Genomic DNA, 12,273 nt, shown 5'->3' with positions numbered 1-12,273 from the left:
GTGTGTGTGTGTGTGTCAACAGAATTCAAAGGGATATAGTGCACGGACGCATTAACGCCAGTGTTGTTGCTCTGCAAACCCACCTAGTGAAACTATCTACAAAGAAAGCTGCCCCCACAAAACATCCTCAACTGCACAATTCCTACATATGTATAACCAAAGCGACAAAAGTGTGTGAAGAAGAAAAAAAACAAAAAAAAAAACAGCAAGAGAGAGACGGAGGGGGAAAACAGCATATTGAGAAGGAGGCAGTAAAAAGGAAAAAGGAATGCGCGAGCTTTCTTTATAGCGTTCTGTCTCTTTGTAATTTTGGTCTCTCTCATGTCGGACATCAAACGACAAAGAAATTGTTTTTTTTTTTTTTTCCTTTCCTCTCCCTCTCCCGATTTTTGTGTACTCTGTAATTATTAATCAGTCCTGTTGTGTGACTTACTTCCAGGCTCAGGCAGAAACAAAGGATATGCGGTGCGATTAAAATGGAAAAAAAGGGGGGGGAGGAAGCAGCAACAAAGTGAAGACAGAGCAGAGGACGTCACAGAAATAGAAAGTTTAGCAGAAATGAATTGAGAAATGGTGTGCATAGGTATGTGTGTGTGTGTGTGTGTGTGTGTTGAGGTCTCGATTGGCCAGAAACAGTCGTCCTCTGTTCGGAGCTGACAACTCCGCTCGACCGAACGACGGATCGAAACGTACGACGCTTTCAACTCGGAGAGAGCGTGCGACCGCACGGAGGAGTGTGTGCGCCCGTTGCTATTTGTGTGTGTGAGTGTGTGTGTGTGTGTGGTCACTCGAGCGGTAGACAGCGTGTCACCATCAATAACAGAGCAATGAAGCTGAGATGAGAGGACAGAGAAAAGAATCAGGGCCGCCTGGCAGGGAGATGCATTTATGGAGAGAAAGGAGAAGGTTGCCAGCGCCGGGGCGGCCCGACGGCTTTAAATGGATTCCTGGTTACAAAAGTGGAAGGAGAGGAGGCTCAAATTAAAGATGTGCCTTCTCTAAAGAGGAAGTCTTCTCATCCCTCAATTTTAAACGGCTGTTTAAAAGGTGGAGGAAGAGAGGGAGACGGAGGAGAGAGCTGGGGTTGCGGCCGGGAGGAGGAAGAAGGAACTTCCGTCGCGGAGCCACCTTTTCAGACGCGCTTCTGGACGCGTCTGGATCGCCGCGAAAACACACCCGGCTGCGCGACTGTTCACCACGTGCAGGATACGGAGAAGCCCACAGTGCTAATAAACACCTACGGCGAGTCGAGTTTACACAAGCGAAGTCGCAGCGCACGCAGGCGCTTCGCATCGCTTATGCAAATATTCCTTGCATGGAAGAGCGGCGTTTAAGAACGGTATGGGCTGCGATGTGGGCGGAGCGGCGGCGGCGGCGGCTGGGAAACACTGACTCCAACGCATGCGGATGCCTCTGGTAGAAGAGAGGAAAAAAAAAAAAAAAAGAAAACACAGTGAGCGTGTGTGTGTGTGTGTGTGTGTGTGTGTGCCAAGTGTATGCAAGTGGCTGCGCATCTGTGTCTGTGAGCTCATCCAAATGGAATGATAACGAATCCACAGACACATCAAAGGGGCCTGGAAAAAAAAAGAGGGAGCACATAAAAAGACAGAAAATACAAAAACTGAAATATTCAGCGCCGCTCTGAAGGAAAAAAAAAAAAAAACAGGCTGGATTTTCATCCGCATCCCCGGAGAAAGGGTTTGGGGGGGGGGGTGGAATAAGAGACAGACCGCAAAATAAGTGAACACAAAAGAAAAAAAATAACAGCACGAGGCCAAGAAAATAATAGAGACGGGGAGAGGGAGTGAAAACGGGATCATTGTGTGTGACGGCTCCAGAAAGGCCGGCCCAAAGTGGCCCATTTGTGAGCGGCATCTCGCATCGGTACGGGAGACAAAATGGCAACGCACGCGAACGGCGACTGGAGCGGCGCGTCTCGATCGAGGTCGACCTTCTCTGCAGAACACACTTCGGGAGGCTTCACGCTTTCTCGTTTGTCAGGCTGACGATATCGAACGGGCGCTTAACCCGTCTCCTTCCATGCAGATGCCGTGGGACGAAATATTGATCCTCAATATTCAGGATCCATACCTCCACCTGCTCCTGCACCTCGACTCTACCCGGCTTCTGCTTACGACAGGACCACCACCACCTCCGCCCCCTTCCATCCCTCCCTTAGACGAATGCTAAGATAAGACCTCAAAGATGTGCGCCGCGTCAGATGGAAACGGAAACCAAGACGCAAATATTGTTAATTTCTCGCCGATCCAGCCTCACTTGTGACCAGCGATGCCAGAAGTCGGCGTATTTCCCCTCACAGACACGTCCCCTGTATGTTAGATTAGAGAAGTATGTTAGACTGGTGCAGGACATGTATGCTAGCTGTGAGACACTGGTACGGTGTGCTGTAAGGGTAACAGAGAAGTTCAAGGTGGAGGTGGGACTCCATCAGGGATCAGCTCTGAGCCCCTTCTTTTTCGCAATGGTGATGGATAGGCTGACAGATGAGGTTAGACAGGAATCCCCATGGACCATGATGTTTGCGGACGATGTTTGCGATCTGTAGTGAGAGCAGACAACAGGTAGAGGAACATCTAGAGAGGTGGAGGTATGCTCTGGAAAGGAGAGGAATGAAAGTTAGTGGCAGAAAGACAGAATATATGTGTGTGAATGAGGGGAACTCGGGTGGAACGGTGAGGCTACAGGGAATGGAGATCGAGAAGCTGGAGGATTTCAGGTACTTAGGGTCAACAGTCCAAAGCAACGGAGAGTGTGGAAAAGAAGTGAAGAGACGGGTCCAAGCAGGTTGAAATGGGTGGAGAAAAGTGTCAGGGGTGCCAAGAGATAGAAGACTATCAGCCAGAAGAAAAGGAAAGGTGTACAAGACAGTGGTGAGACCAGTGATGATGTATGGACTAGAAACTGTTACAATGACGAAAAGACAGCAGGCAGAACTAGAGGTTGCAGAGATAAGGATGTTGAGGGTCTCTTTGGGAGTGACCAGGATGGAGAGGATCAGGAATGAGTCTATCAGAAGAACAGCACATGTTCAATGTTTTGGAGAGAAGGTCAGAGAAGCCAGACTGAGATGGTTGGGTCATGGACAAAGAAGGGATAGAGAATATATTGGTAGACGCATGCTGGAATTGGAGCTGCCAGGCAAGAGGTCTGGAGGAAGACCAAAGAGAAGATTTATGGACGTAGTGAGAGAAGCTATGAAGGTAGTTGGTGTGAGAGAGGAAGATACAGAGAATAGGGTTAGATGGAGAAGGTGGATTTGCTGTGAAGACCCCTGAAGGGAAAAGACCAAAGGAAAGGACGAATTTGTCACAGGGGTGCAGGACATGTATGACCAAGACAAAGTGATGACGGCGATGGCTTAAATATGAACACTCTGTTCATGTCTAAACCATGGTGACGATCTGGGCAGAAGGTTGATGAAGGTGGAGCTGCCAGGCAAGAGGTCTCAAGGAAGACCAAAGAGAAGATTTATGGATATGAAGGTAGTTGGTGTGAGAGAGGAGGATCCAGAGAATAGGGTTAGATGGAGAAAGTTGACTCGCTGTGGCGACACCTGACGGGAAAAGCCGAAAGAAGAAGAAGAAGAAGACGCGTCCCCTCGGCGACGGCGGGAGTGTGTGCGCGTCGGGTTCGGCCGAGCGCCCGTGAAGAAGGCCTACTTCCTCTTCCCCGGCTGCGTGAAGTAAAGGATGTCTCCAAACTTTAAATGATCAAAGTGTGTAGAAGTTGCTGCTGAGAAACAGCCAGAGTTGCAGCAGCCCTGCGCCGAACTATGGTAGGCACATGTTTCTGAAAAAGCCAGTCGGGTGCCAAGCAGCGAGGAGGAGGAGGAGGAGGAGGAGGAGGACTGGAAAAACATTTGCTTTGGGGATTGATGGTGTTTTAACGGTGATATGGAGGTTGCTGTAAAGGGCAGACAAGTTGTAGCCTTGATGAGCTCCCTCCACCTCCATCGTGTCCTTTTGTCAATCCCTCCGTCCGTATGCTAATGTCCCGTAATGATCTGGGGAGCCCGAGAGGAGACGCTTTGTATTGCTTTCTGTTGTTGCTATAGTAACGCAGAACTCCAACGTACAGAGGAACGCTTGTTTGCGTTGTGAGTTAAAACAACGGCTACGTCCGATCGATCGTTAGACCGACTGATCGTGCAGCAGAACCCATCCTAACAGAACGACGACAAACGTTAGCGATAGATCGGCGTGGACGGAGTCCTCTTTCAACACGTGTGTGTGTGTGTGTGTGTGTGTGTGTGTGTGTGTGTGTGTGTGTGTGTGTCTGTGGGTCCACACGCCCACATCAACTGCTCTTCATAGCAGACCACACTCACCACAGAGTATCTGGCACATGGTGGGCATGTTGAGCAGTTCTACTTGTTTAATCATCCATCCCTCCATCTTCACACGCACACACACACACACACACACACACACACACACACACACACACACACACCTGCATGCGGTCTTGCTTTGACTTTGAAGTTCTGCTGGATCGCCTTTAAAGGCCCTCAGTGTTGCCACGGCAGCAGGCAGGTAGAAGACATCAGACTGCTTCGTGTGTGTGTGTGTGTGTGTGTGTGTGTGTGTGTGTGTGTGTGTGTGTGTGTGTGTGTGTGTGGCTTGAGTACTTAATTAGCCAAGCCCCTTTTGGGCTACTTTCTCGGTGTTTAACACTAAATGAGGGAATGACTGGCTCGTTACTGAAACTAACAACAAGGTTCATGTGTGCAGGAAGCCGTGTGAGGGCTGCGTTTGAGCGTCGCTCGGTTTGCAACGACGAGCACGAGCAGCACGCGGGCTTCGCTATCAACATCCTGGCAATTTGTGTCACATTGTCAGGCACAAAGCGACCCCCTCCCCCCTCCCCCGACAAAATCAATGACTTCCACGTGATGGAGTATCCGTCGGTCATCTGTATTCAGCTGAGACGCAGACGGAAAGATGAACTCGTGCGTTAGCGAATTAGCACCTCCGGGCATTAAAACGTTGTACATTTCTGAACCCGGCTCATTAATCCGACAGCTCGTCCAACCTCGTCCCGCCCCGGCGCAGAACCCAACGCTTCGGACGCTCCTTTGCGCCCACGGCCGGCGCACCGTTCACACCCAAACTCTGTTGTCTATTGTTATCTTTGTTGGTCTCACATCCTGTTTAATTTTAATATTGCTACTGTCACTCTGTTTCTGTCCTCCTCCTCGTTGTTGTTCACTCTGCTATTTGCGGAGGACTTTTGCCATCTTTTAATTGTCTCTTTAATTTGTATTTATACTTTTTGTTGCGCCGCTATGACAAAAGAATTTCCCCATTGGGGATCGATAAAGTATATCTTATTGTATCTTAACCCGGAGTGAAGCCCTGTTAGATAAACAAAAGTGTTTTCTTCTGCAGATTGACCACCGTTGCCGTTGACGGTGATGTTCTCCTCGATTCACGAACAACCAAAAACACCTGAAGCCGAAAACGAGGCAGACCCTTGCCGACTCTTTCTCTATTATATTGTGACCGCCAGCAATTAAACATCGTGTTTAATTGGGAAGAGCCGACTGTAGCTTCACCAGGGCAACGATCTGCTGGCGAGCGAGTAACGCCGTCCTGTATGGGATTAATTACCACCTGGAATGTTCAGACCGGCTGGCCGGACAAACTGACTGGAGTCTGTAGCAGTCAAGGTCGTCGGCGTTTGTGCGTCGCTGTTTCTGGAGCAGACCTGGGCATTTTATGGCCCGCGGGCGACATATGGCCCATTTTGGTTTTTTTTTCCGGCCCGCCAAACGATTTCCTTTCAATAGTTTAAAAAATCTTAATAACTTTCAGTCAATACTTAACGTAGAAACCCTTGTTTTTCCTTTTGTTTTTCCTTTTTGCATTTTACGGCCTGCGGGCCACATACAGCCCATTTTTTGCTTTTTTTATCCGGCCCGACAAAACTTTTTTTTTCTTTTCAAGTATTTTGAATCAATATTGAATTTAGAATTATTTTCTTACTTTTGTTTAATTTTGTATGGATTATTACATACAAAATAATGTCGGTACATTTTTATGATCATTAATTATCCTAAAGTTGAAATAAAATGCCAAAAAATTCAAATATTTCACTTGCAATATCAATGTTTTTCAATTTACATGATACCTAGTTGGCCCCCCATATAAAAATTAATTAAGAAATGTGGCCCACCAGCCAAAATAATTGCCCACCTCTGGATTTGACAGCGAAAGGGGGGCAGAAAGCGAGAGATAAAGGTTTGATAAGCTAATTATTGACACGTACGCGACATCTGTAGTAGCGGATTGATAACAAGCCGTGGAGAAGGTGAGATTGAAGCGAGCGCATTCTGCAAACAGAGCCCTTTATTAGGGTCACATCCGTCAAATCCATCGCGTTTGGGTTCGGCTCAGATAAAAAGAAACTTGCACCTGTCGAGAACCCGGCAGAACTTCTTGGGCCGTGACGACGGAAAAGGCTGATATACAAAAAAAAAAAAAAAAAATTTGAATGCCTTGGAAAAAGCTCGGTTGTGCTCCAGAGCCTCGGTGATAATCGTTTATGTGAGCGGTCATGACTTGATTGATTAAAAAAAAATAAATAAATAATAATAAAGTTTACTGAAACGCGTGCAGCAAAACAATCAACCCCATCCTTCTTAACCCTCTCAGGCTCAAATTAAGTTGTAGTTGCAGGAAAAATCTGATATTTGGCTGTCGCAAATCTGCAACATCTGCCTGGAGAAGGTTAAATGTCCGCCTCCCTTTTCTATTTCAATGGGATTTATTGCACCGGCACACACATCTGCAAAACACACGTGCGTAAGAACACTTCACACGTACGGGCGGACATGCCTAAAACCATCAGGTCATACTCTTGGCTCGGAGGGAAGAAGAAGGACCACACACACACACACACACACACACACACACACACACTCGAAAAAGGAATGATTAAAGGACCACGGATTTCTTAATTGCACAAACGCGGAGCATGGATGATGCTGTTGGTGTTTAGACGGGGCTCACCGAACGCTAACCTTGGGTGGGATGTCAAAAGATGGCTGTCAGTTGTTAGTAGAAGCTGAAGCCGCCTCGGGCCAATAATACTAAAAATAATCTCACGTTCGCCATCGGTTTTTCCAAAGTTCAAGTGTGTAACACCAGTTCGGAGCGATCTTTTTATATCAGACGGCAGCTGCGTAATGCCAGCTCCGCCGTGCCCTTGGAAAAGACCTCCTTTGAAATGTTTTATTTATGCAGAAAACAGTGGCGTCTCCTCTCCTAACGTACCTCAGTGCATCTTCGAGTTTGGCTATCTTCCGTTTAGCCTCTGCTCTCTCCTTCTCTGCCTCACGATGGATTGCCAAGGCCTGGAAAAGAAGAAAAAAAACAAAAAAAAAAGGGAGTGGGAGTGGGTGAAACGCAGTGTATAAGAGTGCTGGAACAGACTCCGTCAAACATCACTCAGCAAAGCTCTCCTGCCTGTGACCTTGTGCATCTGGTCCTGTCTCTTTTTTCTATCAAAAAGAACAATCTGAGCTTTCCGAGCGGCACAAAGGGCCTCTGACGCTGGAGCTACAGCGGCCGTAAGAGGGGCTCTTGTGTCCCCGTGCCCTTTGTGAAAAGACGAGTATTTCGAGAAAAGAAACAGACTCTCGCTCGCTCTTTCGTGTCCCGTCGGACGAAAGCAAGAGCGCCGAAATTACGCGACCGACTTTCTTCTCCAGGCGGGTCAATTACGTACGGCCTGACCCTGAATCAAGTGCGCCCGGGCCGGCTAACTTCTTGCAGATGGACCAGACCGAAGGGCCGGCCGGGTACGGCGGCCTGCGACGTCGCACGCCGGAACCAATAGGAGCAAAGTGAAAAGACGATCTTCACCTTAAAGGTCTGGCTCTGATCACGACCCATGACTTCTGAACTGCGTGATTTATAACGACCCCGCCGCTTTGAAGGGGGAACTTGAGAAGTGTGTCGCGGGGCGGTTGCCGGTCCACAGCTGCACACTTCAGCTCTGCAAACTTCCCCCTTCCAGATGCATTGTTTACCCAGACTCTAAATGTTTGGGCGCATCTGGAAACAACTAGTATTCACAGCTCCGTCGCCCGATTGGTTTATCTCTTCCCCCGGTTTTCTGCTCATCAGCAAGGGGATTTTACTAGAACACAAGTAAAACTTGAATGGAGGGGAAACCAAGAGAAACATGCCGGTCTGACCTTTGAGCCACCGGACTCTAATCACCCTGTCCGGGACGGTTTTCATGCAAAAAAAAAAAAGAGGAGAGGCTACCTTTTCCTCGCACTTGATCTGCACTTCCTCTTTTTCCTGTTGATGCTTTAATTCTTGATCCTGGAAAAAGGGGGCAGAGCGAAGGGACAGGTTCAATATTCAAGATTCAAAGCGTTTATTGTCACATGCACGGTGTAGAAGCCAGTTAAGTCCCCGCACAGTGAGGGAAATTCCTACTTTGCTGTCCGCCGTGCATTTGGATGTGTGCTAATATGAAGAGTCAACATTATTAGAAATATGTAAACAGTGCAATAAGACATTTGCGTGCAGCTCGGTACGCAATGAGTAGCTATCAGTAGCTACATGTGCAAGACGAGTATCAGACGTTTAAGAGTCTGATATGGTTCGTCCATTGGCGCATCAAGCGTGGAGGAAAGCTGCACGTTAGTATGAAGCCGAAGAGAAGCGTGCGACGCGATGACGTGCACGGACGCCCCCCCAGCTCGTACCTTCACATGCTTCTGCCTCTGATGCTCGCTGTCCAGGAGCTGCTGTTTGAGCTGAGCTATGGTTTTCTCGAAGTCCTCCATCACCTCCGAGGCCTGCGGAGGAGGGCGGAGAAATAGCAGTTTGACACGACACGGCGCGCATCGTCCAAGTATTTGAAACTCATTTTGGGGAAAAAATAGTTAAGATTCGGGGCGGGAGGGTTCAGGCAGGGCAGGCGGGGAGCGTCGCTCTCTGCCGGCGTTACCGGTTCAATTCCCGGTTCCTCCTGGACCAGGGGTCAATTCTTCCATCTTTACACTGCGGCTCCGAGCGGCTTGTGAAAATACATTATAAATATCTAATTGAAGTGTATTTCATTTGTGTTGATTCCTTTTTTTAATGTTTAGTTCTAAGTTGGAAGATTATTGTGATCTTGAAATATTAAATAAAATTATATTTATTATTTTTCGCCGCTCAAAATAACGTCACACTGGCGTAAGCCGGTAAAGTCCCGATTTGCAGATGCTGTGCGCAGAAGTTCAGGAGCAGAAGTCCCAGAAACCAGGTAAAATAAATATTTATGAAGATATTTTGCAAATATTTATTTTCTATTGTTTACTGATACAGTGATTTTTTTTCCCGATTTATTTTTAAAATTCAGGTCAAGGCTCCGCTAAACGCTCTGAAAGCCTAAAGCTCAAAATGAGTTCATTACATAAATAAAATTTAATTTTCTCTGCGATACTTTGTGAATTTCAGAAGCTACACACTTGTTTATACAAAGTGTAAAGGTAATAAAAAGCAATATATACAGTGATACCTTTATTTTAGACGTCAAAAAGTAATTGTGGCTCCCAGTGTTTTCTTTTCTGGGGAAACCGGGTCCAAATTGCTCTTTCGGTGTTACGAGTTGCCGACCCCTGAACTAGTGTGTCGAACCCCAAACAGCACAGATGGAAGGCAGCTCACTGCTCATGGTTCAACCATGCAGGTTCATCGGAGAGGACCAAATTCCCCAGAAGGGATTAATAAATGATTATCGCACCTTTGCAGCGGACAGGGCGTGCTCCTGGTGCAAGTGGCTCACGTCGGCTTCGTGTTTGGCTCGGAACTTCTGCAAAGTCTGCTCGTAATGTCGGCTTTGCTCATCCTTTTCTTTTTCCAGGACCGCAAGTCTATGGACGGGACAGAGCGAGGGGTTAATGGAACACTTGCTGCATGAGACTCATCCACTCATCCACACGTCCACCCATCTTCTGCTGCTTATTCTGCACTCAGATTCGTTGGAGTCGCTGAAGCCTATCTCAGATGTCAACCTGGACTGATCGCCAATCAATCGTAGGGCCACAGATACAGACAAACAACCATCCAGTCACTCGTGAGAGCAGGAAACAGGTTTAGGAACATCTAGAGAGGTGGAGGTATGCTCTGGAAAGGAAAGGAATGAAGGGTAGTTGCAGCAAGACAGAATATATGTGTGTGAATGAGAGGAACCCAAGTGGAACGACGAGGCGACGGGGAGTGGAGATCAAGCAGGTGGAGGATTTCAAGTACTGGGGGGCAACAGTGAAGAGCGTAGGAGAGTGTGGAAAAGAGGTGAAGAAACGGGTTCGAGCAGGTTGGAATGGGTGGAAAAGAGTGTCAGGGATGCGAAGAGATGGAAGACAGAAGGAAAGGAAGGGTGAAGGAGACAGTGGTGAGATGATCTACAAACACTGACAATGACCAAAAGACAGGTGGCAGAGATGAAGATGTTGAGGTTCTCTTTGGGAGTGACCAGGATGGAGAGGATCAGCAATGAGCCCATCAGAGGGACGGTACATGGTAGATGTTTTGGAGAGAAGGTCTGAGATGGTTGGGTCATGGACAGGGGAGGGATTGTGAATACATTGGTAGACGGATGCTGGAATTGGAGGTCTACAGGAAGACCAAAGAGAAGATTTATGGACAAAGTGAAAGAGGATATGAAGGTAGTTGGTGTGAGAGAGGAGGATACAAAAAATAGAGTGAGATGGAGAAGCTGGATTCGCTGTGGAGACCCCTGAGGGGAAAAGCCCAAAGAAAAAGAATAATTTGTCACAGGGGTGCAGGACATGGATGACCGAGACATAGTGATGACTGGGATGGTTTGAACATAAACATTCCTCGGTTCATGTCTGAACCATGGTGAAGCTCTGACTAGAAGGTCGCTGAAGGTGGAGCTACCAGGCAGGAGGTCTAGAGGAAGACCAGAGAGAAGATTTATAGATGTTGTGAGAGAGGATATGAAGGTAGTTGGTGTGAGAGAGGAGGATACAAAAATTAGGGTTAGATGGAGAAGGTGGATTCGCTATGGAGATCCCTGAGGGGAAAAGCCCAAAGGAAAAGAAGAATTTGTCACAGGGGTGCAGGACATGTATGACCGAGACATAGTGATGACTGGGGTAGTTTGAATATTAACACTCTGTCCATGCCAAAACCATGGTGACAAGGACAGGGTTAGATGGAGAAGGTGGATGGACTGTGGAGACCCTGAAGGGAAAAGCCCAAAGGGAAAGAAGAACCATTCACTCACTCGGGACAATTTTTCCCCACTTATCCTGCTGCGAGGCCAAAGCGCTAACCTCTAAGACTCCATTCAGACTAAAAGAACACCCGTGCACCCGACTTGTAAACTCCGTGTAACCAAATGAGCAAATGAATACAGAAATCATCAGATTTGTAACAAACCTGATGCATCACTGCAATTTTACAAACTCAAACCAATGAAATGGTTACGATTGTGTTAGATTCCATCTTGAAATTAAACGGGGTGATAATTTCCTCCTCTGTTGTCAGGCGGTGAAGATGTGACGCTAAGAACCAGGTTATTAACCATCGAGAGGACTTATCGGGTTGCAATTAGACCTGCTGTGTGGATGATTCTAACAACAATGATGGATTTTGACATTTCTTGTCTCCAAACTGACAATATAAGGAAAAAGCCCTCCCTCCCTCCCTCCCTCCTGCATCTCTTTCACTTCACGTCAAACATCTCCGGACCGTCTGTTGGCCTCCTGCAGGTCGGCGCTGATGGATGAAACGTGGATCTCCAACTGGGCCTTCTCTTGTGTCAACTTCTGACGCAACGCGTTGCCTTTCTCCACTTCCACAGACTGCTGCGTCACCCGCAGCTCCAGCTCACGCGCCGTTCTGTCCTAGACAAGCGAGGATAGAGGGGAAACCCATAAACCTCACATCTTGGTCCAATAACGGCAAAGGGCCGAGAAAAAAAAAAAGTCACGGGTCGGAGGACGCCAAGGCCCGATACCGAAAGCCGACACATAAATCTGGTCGTTAACGTCGCAGACGGTGGATAACCATGTGAGCGGCAGCCCTCCTGACTTTCCGAAACGGTCGGAATGAAGCGGTAGCTGGAAAAAGAATAAAATAAGAAAGCCAAACACACCTAGCGCTTCGCTTTTCATACATATCAGAGTCTTAATCTGGAGGCAGAACTTCAAACGGGCTGTTTTGCATCGACTGTTTCCCGAGATCCGTGAGTCATCAAAAGCCAAAACATATTCTCGAT

General features: G+C 47.6%; 1 protein-coding gene across 3 annotated transcripts in view; it reads right to left on the bottom strand.

The window, feature by feature from the left end:
• Positions 1 to 12,273, bottom strand: part of cep112 (centrosomal protein 112) — a 114,980-nt gene that overhangs the window by 74,284 nt on the left and 28,423 nt on the right. For all 3 annotated transcript variants that reach the window (XM_086176291.1, XM_086176293.1, XM_086176292.1), the window contains 5 exons: positions 11,745 to 11,899; positions 9,769 to 9,898; positions 8,744 to 8,836; positions 8,295 to 8,354; positions 7,296 to 7,375 (listed from right to left, as the gene is read on the bottom strand). In XM_086176291.1, the coding sequence (XP_086032417.1) occupies positions 7,296 to 7,375; positions 8,295 to 8,354; positions 8,744 to 8,836; positions 9,769 to 9,898; positions 11,745 to 11,899 (518 nt within the window). The remainder of the gene's footprint in view (positions 1 to 7,295; positions 7,376 to 8,294; positions 8,355 to 8,743; positions 8,837 to 9,768; positions 9,899 to 11,744; positions 11,900 to 12,273) is intronic.

This window comes from Fistularia commersonii, chromosome 28 (genome assembly GCF_037954325.1).
Source record: "Fistularia commersonii isolate RoL2024-O1a breed Wild chromosome 28, RoL_Fcom_v1.0, whole genome shotgun sequence".
NCBI classification, from domain to species: Eukaryota; Metazoa; Chordata; class Actinopteri; order Syngnathiformes; family Fistulariidae; genus Fistularia; species Fistularia commersonii.
Note: the sequence above shows the minus strand (reverse complement) of the source record. Positions and strands in the feature narration are given on the sequence as shown.